Source organism: Ochotona curzoniae, unplaced genomic scaffold, assembly GCF_017591425.1.
Source record: "Ochotona curzoniae isolate NIBS_2020 unplaced genomic scaffold, NIBS_Ocur_1.0 contig_4501, whole genome shotgun sequence".
NCBI classification, from domain to species: Eukaryota; Metazoa; Chordata; class Mammalia; order Lagomorpha; family Ochotonidae; genus Ochotona; species Ochotona curzoniae.
This window is the reverse complement of record NW_024466307.1, coordinates 1,160,187-1,177,266: the sequence shown is the minus strand read 5'-3', so window position 1 is coordinate 1,177,266 and position 17,080 is coordinate 1,160,187. Positions and strand designations below refer to the sequence as shown.

At 45.3% G+C, this 17,080-nt stretch overlaps 1 protein-coding gene across 3 annotated transcripts in view; it reads left to right on the top strand.

Annotated features, from left to right (window-relative positions):
* AP3B1 (adaptor related protein complex 3 subunit beta 1) overlaps positions 1-17,080 on the top strand; it is a 151,263-nt gene that overhangs the window by 108,228 nt on the left and 25,955 nt on the right. For all 3 annotated transcript variants that reach the window (XM_040985954.1, XM_040985955.1, XM_040985956.1), the window contains one exon: positions 11,842-12,073. In XM_040985954.1, the coding sequence (XP_040841888.1) occupies positions 11,842-12,073 (232 nt within the window). The remainder of the gene's footprint in view (positions 1-11,841; positions 12,074-17,080) is intronic.

Below are 17,080 nucleotides of genomic sequence, written 5' to 3'. Positions count from 1 at the left end.
CCCATTATAGTATGCTTGTATCTTTAATATCTTTAATCTGTTTTTCACATGGTCCCTATTTCTATAGCTACTTTTTCATCTGATGTTAACTAAAAAATATATGTGATTTTTTAAAAAATTTATGTTTACAAATTTTATGGTTTTTATAAAAATTTAAGCTCAGTACTATTTTGTTATGCTTGTGTTGCATTTTTCTGAGCTTTTGCCTGTGTTCTCTATTGCTAGTAAACTATTGATGGCCTTCAGTGTTGCCAAGTGCGAGTTTCCCGTGCTCGGCCTGCAGCAGGACTGGCAGCGCTTTCCTTTACGTCCGTTTGTGTTACTGTATGGGAAGCCTTACCTCACGCGGTGCTGCCATCCGTCACGGAATTCCTTAATAAATGCAGGCTCTGCAGACTTCTTCCTCAGAAATCGAAGTTCTGTGAAAGGAGTTTGCTTTTGGCAGTTGCTCTGGAGCTGGCTCCGTGTAGTGAGTATGCTGGGTGAATTTGGGGATTGCTGTGTGCAGGCACAGTAATCCAGTGCTGTCCTTCATTCCTGAAAAGACGGGGTGAGGCGAAGCTTGTGCACGAGTGCTGCTGTGGAAGTGAGTGCTAGACACAGGGCTGCTCCACTGGATAAAAGTATCTTTTTGATTTGTTGTAGAAAATTTGCTTTATGTATACATTGTGGAAAACCTGAGCAAAGACTGAAGGTGTTGCCTGAACCCAAGTGTTTAGATGAACCCAAGTGCTGTGTGGGAGTGGGACAGCGTACTGTTTTGAACAATATTTTGACATTAAGAACTCCACAAAGTAGTATTTAAGCCCCTTTTGCTGTGGGCAGTTGATAACTTTTCATTCATAATTAGCTCATACAGAACCGAGAGACATTTCAGGGAAATTGAACTGTCAGTGGGTAGAAACAAGCATTTGACCTCATCACGTTGAGTGGGGCCCATCATAATTTGTTCATTTGGTGCCCATCAGCCCAGCCTCATCTCTCATACGGCACCTCGCTGACCTTCCCTCTCCAATTCCGCTCAGTTCAGCTTTAATTATGACTCTGCAGACCTGAAGAAATATTGCAGCTTGCTCTCAAAAACCCTGAACTGCCACTCACCTAAAGATTGGTTTTTAACAGGTAATAAATGCCCAGAGGAAACGGTGCTGTGTCCACACAGAGCACTGTGGCTTCTTGGAGATTTGGCTGGCTCTCAAGTGTGCCACTGCTGCAAGTGAAATTTTCATTTCTAACCAGTATGTTTGTGACTGAATTCACTGTTACAAAATGAAAATGTCACGAGTCATTTAATTTAGGGAAACTTTTAGTCTGTCTGCAGCAGAAACTTTTAGTTAGGTGGTAATCTTGTGAATTCCCTCATTCACCTATTGAAAGTTGAGAAACAACTTCCAGTCGTTCAGTGAGAATGTTTTCTAGAAAACTGCTTTTGTACTTTTTTACTTTTAATTAATAATTGCTTTTTTGAAGTACTGATCATTCCATAGGTGTAAAATGAGAAACTTATAAATTCCTCTTCTGGCAGTTTAATTAATTCTAGTTCATCAAGGCACGAAAGGAATCTTACCGAGTTAATGAGGTTCCTACCAGTGAAAGCCAGCAGAGATGGGGTCTCAGCATCCCGGCTGCCCACCATACTGTATCCACACTGGGCAATCTCTGTACACACCAAGTTATGATGGTCAGATGCCATATGGGAAGAGAAGCAGAAGCTGGGAAGATCCCAAGCTGTTATTTTTGCTTTCAAATTATATCCCTAGAGATTTCGTTGCAAATAAAAATAGTGGAAACTGTAGCCTCCTAGCGAATATCCTTGTGGTGAATGTTAAACTGTCAGCAGGATTTTCAGGTCATTTGACAAAAAGGATACAGGTGCAGTAGCTAGCAGTGAAGGTGACTGCCGGTTTCATCAATCACTTTGCCTTTCTTTAAGTTGATACATAATGGGCCCCTTCAATCAGCTTCCTTATTCTCTGTCACTTGTTTGGAAAGAGAGGGGAAAAAAAGAAAGGTGGAAAGGCTGGTCTCCCAAGTCAAGGTTAGGGAATGAATTCTTGTTGACTCCAGTACAGGGCTGTCTCTGTGGAGGGAGCTCTTCCCAGCAGGTGACTGTGTGCGGCGGGGTGCCTGGGCAGGACGCGGGTGCCTCCAGAGCACGGCAGGCTCCAGAGCAAGACGCTGCTTTGTGGAGAAAAACGTTCAGAGGCAGGGTCATTATGCTTCTGGTGATAACAGCTAATACCTGACCACAAGAGCACCCTTAGCAGTCAGTCAATGCTCAGTACTTGGCATTGATAACTTAGGCTTATACTTTCTGTCATACTTGATTGGAGTCAGAATTTTCTCAAACGCCCTGATAAAAAGCGAATTTGATGAGGCTGGCATTAAAAGCTGTCACCTGCAATGCCAGCACCCCATCCCATCCATCTCCCTGCTAATGTACCTGGGAAAGCAACAATAGACGGCCTGCGTGGTTGGTCCCCTGCACCCATGTGGAGAGCCAGGCGGAGTTGCAGGCTCCTGGCTTCGGGCTGGCACAGCTCTCACATGTATCCAGTTGGGGGAGGAGTGAATAAGCTGATAAAAGATTATCTCCCTCACCTCCTGCCCAACCCTGCCTTTCAGATAAATCAATATATCTTAAAAAAAATTTTTTTTTGTTATATGGTTGTTTGCTTAAACACATAGTTGTGTCTTTCACCAAATTTGAGTGCTTTGCAAATTTCTATACTCAATGAGTAATTAGAATAATTTAAAGAAAATGATAGAAATTAATGTCAGTCTGGTTTTTAACTGATTCTCCCTTAGAAAACTAATTTTTAACAGAATGATGCACGTGAGTCAGCTGTCCTCCATGGAGCACGCGGGGGTCCTGGCATAGGTCTCCTTTTTGTGTTTGATTAGCACATGTGTATGAGGTCTCACCGATGTGCTTTCTGTGGGACTATTTTTATAGATATGTGGTTCAGTGCTTCTATCTTATTCCAAAGCTATCAACCAAGAGGTGCTCTTATACGTCAAGAGGCGGTGTAATGATCTGAGCAGGTGTCAGATTAGACATAAAAATTACATATCATGGTTGTGTGAAATTTCTCTTTTTTTCTCAGTTCCCCACGAATAGTTTGGATAGAATAAGTGCATATAGCTGAATGAAGAGCTGATCCCGTCTGTTTCTAGTAAAGCTTCAGAGCATCTGCTTCTCGTTGTGAGTTCCCCCCCACGCCTGAGCGCATTAACCGCGTGCAGAATGCTGCCGCATGATGACCGTTGAGCAGTCGCCCTGGGCCGGACCTGACATTCGTGCTCAAAGCGGAGCCTGGGCACAGTGGGTGTGCACGCCGCCAGAGCTGCAGAGGGCAGGCCTTTCGTGTGTCTCATGTACTTGTGTTGGAAAGCAGATGACATCTGTTTATGAACTTCCCCCAGGAAGTGTCACGCTGTTACACAGACACGTCTCTCAGACCAATGCAGACTGAACTGTCTCTCCGAGCGGTGTTTGTGAATGTGCCAGGTGGCTGCACTTGTGTCGTCTGACCTGGTTTCTGAGCACCTGTGGTGCACCTGTACGAAGTGTCCCGGCATTACCAGGGTCTGGCCACGTCAGCTTTTACAGCAGCATTTGGCACAGAGCTTTGTAGCTGGCAGCCACAGGTTCACTGTGAGGAAAGCACCCTTGACGTGTCCCACATCACAGCGCAGCTGTTAAATTCCATGCATTGGTGTTGAGTAATGCTGAACAAATCATTTGATCTGGCATTGACAAGGAGGACTCCAATTTTCCTGAATCTCAGGCAGTCTAATTTTTAAAGCTGATAATTTTGTATGGTTGGCAGATAGTGTTATAAACACCCAAGTGGCCCTTAGCAAAATAGAGAATCCCTACCCCTGTAGATTACATGGCTAGGTGATTCAGTATAGTGGTTTTCAACAAAGTATCACATTGCTTTTATTGGTTTCCTGTTTTCTGATTTTATCCGATAAGGTTGGTGGCTTTGAATTTTTTATTAGCTTAGAGTCCTGAAGATCATAGATTTTAAAATCAGTCTCAAATAAACTGATATCAAATGTCAGGGTGCCTGTGTTCCTTCTGTAGCTCTCGGGGGAAATCTGGGGTTGGGAGCCTTTCTCCCTTTTCCAGAGCTGCCCACATTCCTTGGCTCATGGCCCACTGCTGTCCCAGAGCTGACTTGGATGTGTATTGTTAATGCCAAAACTTGGAAATCACAGGGGAGTTGGAGGAAAGTTCCATACCACACACGGGTGTGCTCTCAGGTTGGTGTGCTGGGGAGCTGGTGGAGTGTGTCTTTGGCCATCTGTTTCATTGGGGACATTTTATATGAGGCTGTGTTGTTTAACTCTGATCCAACTCATTTGACTAAGGACAATCTAAAAATTTCCGATCATTCATATTTGCTTTTTCATAGTATCATCGTTGTCATCGTTGTTGTCGTCAGAAAGTAAGAGAGAACACAGAGCTCCCAGCGCTGTCTCACTGTCGGGTGCCCGAGCAGTCAGAGCGGGGCTAGACTGAAGCCAGGAGCCTGGAACTCAGTCCGGGTCTCCCGCAGGGCTGGCCACAGGAGCCAGATGCTTGGCCATCCTCTGCACCTCCCAGGTGGCGTGTTAACAGGAGGCTGCAGGTGGGAGCTCAGCCAGCACTCCAACACGGCGTGTGAGCGTCCCGGCGCCACCTCAGACACTTCAGGAAAAGCAGGGCTGTTCTAGTGGCCCTTTTGGGTACTTATGTAAGTCAGAGAATTTAACAAGTTTTATCAGTTACCTAGGATTTCTTGGTGAGACATTGATTTATCTCATTGGATAATTAAATTCTTTGTGTGCTTAGATGAAAGGGAATTCAGAGGGAGTTGATACTTTTTTAAAATTTGCTTTATTTTGACAATCTTTACATAGTTGATTGGGGAACAAATGTTCAAGGGCAACAGGAAAGTAAGACTATTGTTTTCACATTATTGCCCCCCCCCACATCGGGGGTAAAGAGGGGGATAAAGGGAAAAGCCCCACCCAGCCTCCCACTCATCCTAGGTCCCTGACGTAGGGCATGCTCCAAGGGTCATGCTCAAGTGTTTTTGAGAGTTCAACACTTCTGAATTGCTGTCAATCTCGCCATTCCAAGCGTGATGAAACCGCTGCAGAATCCACTGGTTGACACAGTCCACCTTAGAGTCTCCGTTTGCCCAGATTTTCACTGCCAACGCCTGGCTGGGGTAGTTGATTGATTTGTTCTGCCCTCTGTCCTCTGTTGTGGTACCAGGTGTCCTGTGCAGGTTCCGACGGGCTGCCATTATCCTCCATGTGCACCTGGGTATGCTGTCCACTGCTCGTCTGAGCCTCTGAGGAGGCCCAGCTCTGACACATGCACTCCGTGGTCAGACCATGGAACCTGCACTTCTCTTCATAGTTGGGGTTCTGAGGCCCGCAGTTCGACTGGAGAGGTCCCCAAAGAAACTCTGTCTGGGGTGATACCAGACCAGGTTCTTATGTGTAATTGTGAGTACAGGGTCTGGCACAGTCCGTCTGACCAACCAGCTGGTGGCTGCAATCGCTGGGGAGTTGATACCTTTATAAAGTCACACCAAAGCATGCTGAGAAATGTGTATGTTTAGTATTTTTAATAGTTACATGGGACATAAGAATATGAGTAAAATTAAATAATATGAAAATCAAAAGGAATTCCAGAATGGATTGTGATGGAATCAGAGGGACTAGAGCATTGCACTGTGAGAAATATGTGATATTTCAGTAAATGTGATTTATGCTGGTGTTTCATGAATGAAGAAGAGTGATTATCTGACTCAGATGGACTTTGTGCAAGATTATCCAAAGGTGAGGGGCACATTGAAATTTAGGATTCCAGTTCAGTATGTTTAGAGGGCTGTGTTTTGGGTTGTAAAGGCTTACTTTTTCTTAAAAAGTATTGTGTATCTATGAAATCTTCTTAAGATGAAGTGACACTTTCTGAGAAGACTCGGCACTAGCAGTGAGGTAAGTTATTTCCTATGGCTGTTTCCTTGGCTGATGAGTCATTTTAGTCTGCTCTATTTCGTGAGAGTTCACCAAGCTACATCCACCATCCCTCCCCGCCCCTAAAGCTTGTTTTCTGCCAGCCTTTGTGCCTTAGCTGAATGGATGACCCTCTCCTCCCTGGGAACTCAGCTTGGAAAGGAACCCTAAGTGTCCACTGCTGTGTTCTAGTGGAATGCAGCCTGCTCCAGGATGAGAGCCAACATTCAGATCTCCGTGTGAGTGGTGTGTAGGTTGAACTCAGGTGGTGGGATGCATTTGTGCCTTGGGCTCCTGTACTGATTGACCTGGGGCTCCTTGTTATGAGGTGTCCTCAGCAGACTCTCAGAGCAGACAAGCAGGAAGTACTGCAGCTCTGTGACATGGCGAGTGCATAATGCTCTGAATAGAAAGGGAACTTTTCAAGAGGTGGATTTATTTTTGGGCACTAACCTTTTTTAAAGTAATACATCATCCCCCATCCAACAAATGCCTGCCATTGCCAATAATATGTTGGCTTGTCCATTTCCAGCTTGTACAAATAAGTGAAAGCCAAGGACATTATAGTTGGGAGGGAAGAGGACTATTATTTAAAAGGCTTTTAAATGATGTCACTATATATTCTTTTAACAACATCCTCTAAAAGCCTTTGAAAAAATAGTCCCTTCGTCCCTCACTTGTTAACAAAGCCCATCCGGGGATGGCTCTTTAAGAGGCTGTTAAATGGTGATACTATATTTTTTAACATCAGCATCATTTAGAAACCTTTTAGAGAGTACTGCTCTTTGCCCACATCTGACAGAGGGAGGAGGGGCCGTGGGGGAGGGATTGCTCTTTTAAAGGCCTTCGGATGGTCCTACCAATAAACACTGCAATATTGTTATAAAAGCCTTTTCCAATGGTGATTCAGCTTTTTGATATGTACTTGTAACCTCAAGGCCCTTTGATATCTAACAGATTGGTGTTTTAATGCTGGCCGAACCTCAAGTTTACTTATAGTTTCAGTAATGCCTTTGAAAGTGAACTTTTTGCAGTTTTAAGTTCAGTTTTACACACTCCGTGCCATCAGACACTCACAGCACATCATTGAACCAGACAGCTTTGTGTAGTGTGCCCCATTTTACAAAAAACAAAAGCAGCTTCTGTGACTCAGCTCTGATTTCACACCTGCCATCCAGCCTGCTCAGCCTTTGGCTTCACGACCTATCAGCAGTCTCAGGTGACCATCTTTTTTTGCTTTGAGATTTATTTATTTGAAAAGTTATGTGACAGAAAAAATTCTTCCTCCCACTGATTCATCCCATATGCCTGCAGAACCAGGACCAGACCAGACCAAAACTAGGAGTCCAGGAACTCCATCCGGTCACTCAGATTGGTGACATGGCTCGAGTGCTTGAGCCGCCGCTGGCTGCCTCCCAGGTGCATCATCAGGAAGCCTGTGCAGGTGCTGGTGTCAACCACGTGGTGGGTCAGCCTGCAGCACCACACTGGCCCCATCATCATTTTTTTAAAACGGTGGTCTTCATTGATCTTTGCAACATCCCAAATAGTGACTTAGTTCCTTGAAAGTGTTGTAAATCTAGGAATCTGTCATTTCCATATTGATGACAGATGCTTTATAAGTGCTGGAATCCTGATGGTGAAAATGGGAATGCTGAGGGTACAGCATTCAAGCATTGTTTCAGATTTCCTCACCTCCTGATTATGCTTAAGAAAATATCAGTGGGGATCAACTTGGAGACATCAAGCATAACAAATATGAATTTTCTTAAAATTGTTCTGGTCTCTTTTCAGTGATAAACTTTGGAAATCTTGTGCACCAAGGATTCTGATTGTTAATCAAGTCTCCCCAGATGTCATGAGCTTGTGTCACAGTCAGAGTAGATGGGCCAGTCCTGTGCCTGTGGCTGCTCTGACAGGCGACACACACTGGCTGTGACAGTGCAGCAATTGCCCTGTTTACAGCTGTTCTCTTGCTTTTGTAAACTGTGTATTCCAGTGGGTGCCACTGTAAAATAAGACAGTCAGAACTAGATCCAGAAGGAGTGTTCTATACTCTGAGGGTCTTCATTTTTGAAATTCGAAACAATAGGTAAACGACATTTGAAAACGATGCAGACAAGGCTGCGAGGCATTGTGTCCGTAGCGCTTCTCCTCGTGGGGGCGGCGGTGGAGGTGCCGCGCAGGGTTATGCTAAGGCACATACTCCACACTCCATGTCTTAGTTTTCAGCTCTCATTTTAAATTTTATAATTCAATCATTTTGAGCAGCTATGTTCAAAAGAAGTTTTACAACTTTAATCTTAATAATCTCAGAAAAAGCAGACATGGGCTGTCGTAAAATAACTATTAGTGGCTAGTTTGTGTCCTATAAATCTAACTCGAGTTGATAATATGGTCCATTACCAGCTAACTGCAGAGAGTATTTTTCATTTTACACTCTTCAGTTACTTTTTAGTGAAGTGTTAAAAAATATGAAGCTTTTCTCCTCTCTAAAATTGCACGCTGTCTGTCTGTTATTAGGGAGATAACAGCTCTTATAAATGTTTCAGTAAGCGCTAAGTAGACAGTTATGTGCGCTCTCATTCCACGCTTATTTGCTTACTGTAATAAACTGATAAAATATGTGTGGTTTGTCTCTGGGTATCTGCAGGCATCATGAGTCACATAGATTTCCTTTAGAAATAATGTTGTGTCTGCAGAATTGATTGCTTATTTTCATAAACCATCTAAAGGTACACAAACGGCTTTTATGATTTGAACGTATGCTGTGTGAAGATTTGTGGAGGATCATCCCATTGTTACATGGTGCTTCTTCCTTCTCCGCTCTTGGGGGAGGCTTTTTCTTTCAGAATTCCTTTGGTTACTGACATAAGTGCCTCCTCAAGAATGACAGGGGGTGACCCGTATCATTTGCTGATAACACAGCCGAATCGTTAATTCTGTGAGCATTACACGTTAATTAAATCAAAATTAATGTTTTATACCATTTACACAATCTTTTTTAAAGTAATGCTTATACCTAAAACTATGTATTGCAAGAATTAACATTTGTATCCTAGAAACTTTTCTGGGTAATGAGTTCTTTTTGTATGCCTTTTGCAAATAAGAATTTTATTTGTTTACATTGGTATATAATAGAAATCCTTCCCTCAGGTCATCTTAAAACCAACAATGCTAATGTTGATAAGCTGTGCTGACTACCACCGGGGTACTCCTATGAAGCATAACATTTAGCAGTAGTGTTATAATTGCATAATTAGCATCAAATCAATGCTAGTTGTCACCAACAGCAGTCATATTATTTGAAAATCCTGATGATCGTTTTAAATAATAAAATTTTATTTTAAGTTTTGCAAATGGTGAAATTCTGTTTTACTCATTGAGTACAAAAGTGGAGAGTAGATGAGAATACAATAAAAAAATTTGTTTATATATGTTTAAAGAAGTTGTTGATCGCTTTTGGAGAAAGAACAGGAATCAAGTCAGAGAGATAATTGGGCTGTGACTCCATGGCTAACACCGGGGCGAAGCTGTGGGTCAGAGCTGAGCCAGGATGTCTGGAGAAAACGGGCCGAGGAGCCGTGCAGGCAGCACAGCTGATGTGAAGGCTCCCCAGGTCCGCTTAGCCACGGAAGTGACGTCATGACGGGCAGCCTAACAGGCTTTTTCAGGACTGTTTGTGTTTTGCTGTCTCTACTCAGAGGGTTTTGAACAGAGGAGCATGACATGACTATATTTTCACTGATGAGTTCTGGATGCAACCCTCGGAGTAGACTGGTCAGAGTCGAGCATCTGTGTGCCATCTGGAATGGAAGCAAGGAGAGCCTGAAGGAGGTGGGGGAGAAGCCAGGGAGCCCACATGGCTTGGTAAGGGAGGCAGTGAGAAGCAGTCAGGATTTCTGCGGTTCATTCAGATGACTCCTCACGCTGACTGGCAGCGCTCACCACGCTGGGGCTCTCGCTCGGTTCTCTGAAGCTGAACTCTGGAGCACTGGAATACTTTGACTTTTCTCTGCATTGTTCTACCTAGTACAGTGGTTGCCACAACTAATTCCATAACAGGTGAAACAGTGAATTAATAAATTCATGATTAGTAATGGTTAATGCAATGCTCTTCTTGGAGATAGAGTCCCAAAATCCCTAATTCTTCCTGAGACCAGCTTTCTCATCGAGAGGCTCATGGGACTCCTGGAGCCGGAGGGCAAGAACGGCAAGCTGTACTTGTTGGTGTGGACCTTGCTTTCCGACCCCAGGAAAGGACTCCAGTGAGTTGGGAATATCAGCCACAACAAGCTGCTGGTTGAAGCCTGGCTTTACCTCGGGACATGGCAGGTCCAGTCGTTCCCTCCAGCCCGGGGCAGACCCAAGTGCTTGGCCTCACCGTCGTGTCTGCCAACCCTTGAGGGAAGGGCACAGGAGACCGTCCTCTCCTCCTCCAGCCTTTACCCCGCCTGTCACTGCCCCGAAACCTCACTGCGCCCCATCAGTGGGGGACTGGGGGACATGAGTGATGGGAGCACAATGTGAGGGGCGCAGGAGACCGTCTTCCCCTCCTCCCAGCCTTCACCCCGCCTGTCACTGCCCCGAAACCACTGCGCCCCATCAGTGCTGGACTGGCGGACATGAGCGATGGGAGCACAATGTGAAGCCACTTAAACAGAAATTCAAAAGATGATGTTTGGATTGGTGAACAAGTATTATTAGTCATTGTTGGTACACAATACTGTCTTTTTTACAAAAGGTTTATTTTTCTTGGAAAGGCAGTTATATAAAGAGAGACAGAGAGGAAGATCTTCGTCCAATGATTCACTCCCCAAGCGGCTGCAACAGCTGGAGCTGAGCCAATCCGAAGCCAGGAGCCAGGAGCTCTTCCGGGTCTCCCACGTGGGTGCAGGGTCCCAAGGCTTTGGGCTGTCCTTGACTGCTTTCCCAGGCCACAAGCAGGGAGTTGGATGGGAAGTGGAGCTGCCGGGATTAGGACCGATGACCATATGGGATCCCGGCGTATGCAAGGCGAGGACTTTAACCACTAGGCCTTTGCGCTGGGCCCCTTTCAGTACTGTCTTACAGTTCATTTACCCAAGAACATGATTTTGCTGTTAAAACCAGTAGGAAGAGCCAGTTACATGATGGAACAGGCTAAGCCACCGATTGCGTTGCTGGCATCCCATAGGAGTTCTAGCTCGAGTCCTGGCTGCTTCGCTTCCTTCCTGTCCAGCTCCCTGCTGATGTGCCTGCGAAAACAGCTGAGAATGGTCCAAGTCCTTGGGTCCCTGCAGCCACATGGGAGATTCAAGCAGCTCCAGGTTCCTCGCTTCTGATTGGCTCAATGTCAGACATTACAACACCTTGAGAGTGAGCCAGCAGATGGAGACCAGTCTGTCTCTCCTTCGCTCTGTGTAATTCTGCCTTTTGAGTAAAAATAAATCTTAACAATGATTAAAAAAAAAAAAAACGAAACTAGTAAGAAAGCAAGATGACCAGATACACAGCATTAGCGAACAATCTACCCAAAACTAGAAACTCGTTAAAAACATTGACTGTTAACGATATTTATCTCTTCTTAGTAGGCTCATATTGTCAAAAATATTTTTTTATGTTGTGCCTGAAGAGCACAAAAAGTATATTGTTGTAAGGCATTTATTTTGCATGTTTGTCATTCCTGACTAGTACCTGTGTGTGATAGCCTCCTAACGCGGTTATCCTGGTTTACACAATGCTCTGGGGAAAGCCAGAGAGAATATCAGAAACGTTTGCTGCTTTTCTAGAATTAGTAACTTTATTTACGAATACTTTTTCTTTTCCCCCGTGCAATAGGTCAGCTCTCCTGTCTTTGTGCCAGTGAAAACTCATATGCTGCTTCACCGGATGAGTGGGAAAGGACTGGCGGCCCATTACTCCTTTCCCAGGCAGCCTTGCCTCTTTGGTGCTAAGATGGTCTCTGTTCAGATAACACTGGATAATACTACTGACCAGAAGATCGAGAATATCCACATCGGGGAAAGAAATCTCCCTGCTGGCGTGCAGATGCATGTTTTCAACCCCATAGGTAAAACACCGCTTCTCCTTGAGAGCCTTAGCCGTGTGTGGCAACCCAACATTGCAAAGTAGCAAAACAGAATGCTGTTGTGTTGGGTTTATTAGCATTCGCTTGACATTTGTTTTCTCTTTTAAGCGGGAGTGGTTATGTAACATAAATCTTGCACTCGGGTCACAGGCTGTAAGAGACGGTCTAGCTGCCGGAGCCTGCGTGTGACGCCGTCATCTGAGTTGCCCATCGCTCGCAGGGTCCGTCGCCTTCCCTGCGTGCGTGTGGGGGTTGCTTGCAGAGAAACAGCAGAAAGCGCGGCTCTGAACTGCACACTCCTGTATCCTGAGGTCCTTCTCTGGAGAAAGCGAAGGGAGCCGAGACCAAATGTTTTCACTTGTCCTTCCTCTCCAGGAACAGAACAGGAACTAAACCGTAACGACAAGATTCAGCCACGTTGTCTTTTCAAATATGTTTTATATTTAAAAAAAGAAGGATAGGAACCTCCCTTATCTTGGGACAGAGTGTTGCCCACGCAGGGGCCTGGGTCGGAGTCTTGCCCACGCAGGGGCCTGGGATGGAGTCTTGCCCACGTAGGAGCCTTCTGGCGCACAGCAGGTGTCCTGTCGGAGTGTGCTGTTGGCAGCCTCTGTGCCACTTCAGGTGCGACATCTCCCAGCCAGGTGTCACTGGCCATTGGTTCTTAAAGTATGCCTTTCAGAAAGGGAAAGGACATGGTAGCTCAGCCAGCTAAGCTGATGCCTCCCGTGCTGACGTCCATAAGGGAGCAGTGGTTTGAGTCCTAGCCACTTCTCTTCTGCTCGTGTCTCTGGGAAGGCAGCTTGGGCCCTGCGTGCAGGGACACCCTGATAGAGCTCTAGGCCCCTGGCTTTGGCCTCCATCCCACAGCTGTTGTAGCCATTTGGGGAATAAACAAGCAGATGAAAGATCTCTGCTTCTCTCTTACTGTGTCACCTTACTTGTCACATTATCTTTTAGATGCATCTTTAAAGAAAACTTTATATGTAGCAGTTGTGTATCTTACCTTGAATTTGATATAGTATTGAGTGTATCTGTCTCTGTTCTTTGTGGATTTTTATAAGTAGGGACAGTCCTAAGGTTTAATTGTGGGAAACTTCAGGCAAACCTGATTTTTTTAAAAATCATTTTTATTGAGAAGACATTTACAGAGAGAAGGCTAGACAGAGAAGATCTTCGGTGCACCAATTCATTCCCCAAGTGCCCTGGCCCCTGCATCTCAGTGCAGGTGTCCTGCCTGGTGTCAGGGGCCCACGTCCTTGAGCTGCCAGCTGCAGCCTCCTAGGGGGCCGTCAGCCAGAGGTGGGATTGGGAGTGGAGCTGTGGGATGCAGCTGCCCACACCATGTCTGAATTAGTATGAACTCAGATTTCTGAGGCAGACTCTTTTAACTCACAGCTGTTCCATTTTTCTTCATCTGAGTTCTGTGGTGTTAATAAATTTTCTCTTCTTGCAAGCCTAGGAATAAAGGAAATCATTCTTTGTATTCTTTCACGAAGAAATAAAGCAATTTCTAGTAGATAATGCCTTACGCACCAGTTTTTTACAGTAGACTTGTAGAGGCACCAAAGCTAACGAGCAGTCAAGTTAAAGCAGGCTAATTTCAGAATCCATTTGATATGTTTTTTTTTTTTAAGATTTATTTATTTTTATTACAAAGTCAGATATATAGAGAGGAGGCAAGATAGAGAGGAAGATCTTCTGTTCGATGATTCACTCCCCAAGTGACCACAACAGCTGCTGCTGTACTGATCCGAAGCCAGGAGCCAGGAATCTCCTCCAGGTCTCCCACATGGGTGCAGGATCCCAAGGCGTTAGGCTGTTCTTGACTGCTTTCCCAGGCCACAAGCAGGGAGCTGGATGTGAAGTGGGGCTGCCGGGATTAGAACTGGTGCCCATATGGGATCCCGGTATGTTCAAGGCAAGGACTTTAGCCGCTAGGCCATGCCACCGGACCCAATATATGTTTTTCTTATATTTTGTTATTAGATACAGATATCCAGATATCCTGATTTTTATATTTGTATGAGAGTAGTAATATATGCCAGTTTTGGGGTGTTGGTGGTTAGTAACAATAACCTATTTAATAAGATTTTGATTTAAGAAGTATCATAGCTGATGTGTGAATTGTTTAACGTTGAAATGTTACCTAAAGGGGCCAGACATTGTGGCACAGTAGACTAGGCCACTGCCAGCACTGCCAGCATCCCATATTGCAGTGTTGGTTTGAGTCCCAGCTACACTTCCCATCTAGCTCCCTGCTATTGTGCGTGGACAGCAGTAGAAAACGGCCCACGTGTTTGGGTCCCCTACCACCCCTGTGGGAGACCCAACCAGAGTCCCTGATTGACCGCTGTGGCCTGGCCCTGGGGTGTGAGGAATGAGCCGGCAGATGGAATCTCTGCTCTCTCTAACTCTGCCTTTCAATTAAGTAAGTAAATATTTTCAATTTTTTAAATGTCACCCAAAAGTCAAGACAATTAAGCAGCATTCATGTCCTCAGCATCAACATAATGAAGGTGAATTGATCCCCCATTTGACAAGTGTGAACTAAAAGAAATAAATATAACAGTTGTGTGATGTGGCCTTAACACAGAGTCCAGCAGGCGTGTGTGTCACTGCTGTGTCACTGCCGTGTGTCACTGCCGTGTGTCACTGCCGTGTGTCACTGCTGTGTCACTGCCGTGTGTCACTGCAGAGTCCAGCAGGCGTGTGTGTCACCTTAACATGCAACAACAGAAAAATAGTGCCTTTTTGTTTTCATGAAATGAGGTAGCTGAAATGCTTGTTTCGTATGTTAGGTGTATATGCACATGTTAAATCTAACAGCTCTCTCATTTTTCACTAGTTTGTTTTCTTTTCATGTGATAACATATACTGTCTGAATTCTGTCCTGCCTTCCGTGTGAAAGTGGATTTTCTGCAATGTTAGCAGTAGTGGGTTATTTTTCCCAAAGAGATCAAATATAAAGGAGATTTTTTTCAAAAGATTATTTATTTGAAAGAGCTACATAGAGAAAGGGAGAGAGAGAAAGAGATCCTCCATTCACTGGCTCATTCCCTAGTTGGCTGTATTGGCCAACTCTTGGCTAAACTGAAGTCGTGAGCCAGGAGTTCCACCCAGGTCTCTCGTAGGTGGCAGGGACCTAGGCTGTTCTCTGCTGCTCTTCGCAGACCTTTTGTAGGGAGCTGGATGGGAAGTGGGGCAGCCATGCCAGATGGTTCTCGTTTGGGATGCCAGCACCATAAGCAGCAGTTTTACCTGCTACATCATAACAAGGGCACTCTGGGATTTTTTAGGGGCGGGGAGAAGGCAGATATACCAAAAGATGAGACAGAGGCCTTCCATCCGCTGGCTCGCTCCCCAGGTGGCCCAATGGCCAGACATGAGCCAGCAGGAAGCCAGAAGCTTCTTTGGGCTCCCACACAAGTGCAGGGTCTCAAAGCCTTGGGCGATCTTCCACCACCCTCCCAAGCCAGAAGCAGGGAGCCAAATAAGAAGTGGAGCAACTGGGACACAAACCTTTGCCCATACGTGATCCCAGCAGGTGCAAAGCATGGATTCAGCCATTAGGCTATCATGAGGGACCCACCCTGAGATTTTTTTTGACAGCAAGAATAGCCTTAAGCACCCTGCTTTATGATTTTGTTAACTTCAGTGCTTGTAAGATTTCACCAATTACATACAAATAGATGGCATCCTGTGTGGCTTCATTTTCCATTATTAATGATGTGGTGTCCTGGAAGCAGTGCCTTCCAGCCATCCAAGCACAAAGCAGTAAATCTGGAGGTAGAATCCAAAGGAGAGTCTCCTAATTGGGTAAGCTTCCTCAATTTAGTTGTATGAATAATTTTAAGTTGATGATTTTGCTCTTCAAGTATTCATATAATAAAACACACCATTGACTGTGAACTGTGCTCCAGGATTAGCTCTAGAGACCGAGACCGCGTCTGACACTGCAAAAGACTGCTGTCAACACAGCTCCTAAGTGCTATCCTTTGTAAAAAAAAAAAAGAAAAAAGGAAAAGGAAAAAACACACACACACAGTGCTCAGTGCAGAAGGCTCTGAATCACAAATCCCTCCTATTCTGATGGTATGGCATCTGCTTCCAATGTGTTGACATGAATAAGAGCAAACCTCGGTGTGTTTATGGCACAGAGGAGGGTAGTACAGATGTACCATGACTGACAGGGCTGTGAGCTGATGTCTGTAACTTCAGGAAATCAGAAAGCATGGGCGGTAGTGGTCTACCCTAAAGCACAGCAGATTTGTCAAAAGCATAGACAGCAACTTTTCTGGTACTTGTGTGGCAAACTGAAAAGAATAACTCTGTAAACAAAGAAAATCCAAGCTAGGATCAGCAAACTGACATACCGCTGAGCAACCCAGTGGCATTTTATTTTTATTTTAAAGATATATTTATTCACTTTGAAAGCCAGAGTGACAGGGCGAAGAGATAGAGACGAGAGAAAAACTTGGTCCACCCCACCAAATGTCTAAAAAAGATGGGCCGATGCCCGGAGCCCCTGTGACCTCCTCCTTGAGTAGGCCGTCATTGCAGAATAGGCAAAACTGCAGCAAGGCACCCTGGTCTGGGACGCAGGCCTCCGGAGAGAGAGCTTGGAGATGCCAGGCTGGCACCTGCCCCGACAGCTCCCTGCGGTCAAGCCTGTGAGAAAGAAATGGAATTCTTCTGTGTTTACTTGAAAGGCAGAGGTGCATACAGAAAGAAAGAAGCAGAGAGAGCGCTTCCGTCCACTGGTTCATGCCCAAGTAGCCACGCACACCAGATCCGTGTCCGACCAAAGCCAAGTGGCAGGAGCTGCTCTGATCTCCTGTGCAAGAAGCCAAGCTCTGGGCTGCTCTCCGCTGGTTCCTGCTAGGTACATTACCGGAAGAGGAGCAGCTGAGGCTTGAGCCAGTGCCCATTTAGGGTACTGCCATCTCAGGAGGCAGCCTTGCCTACTTGCCACAACACCAACCCCTG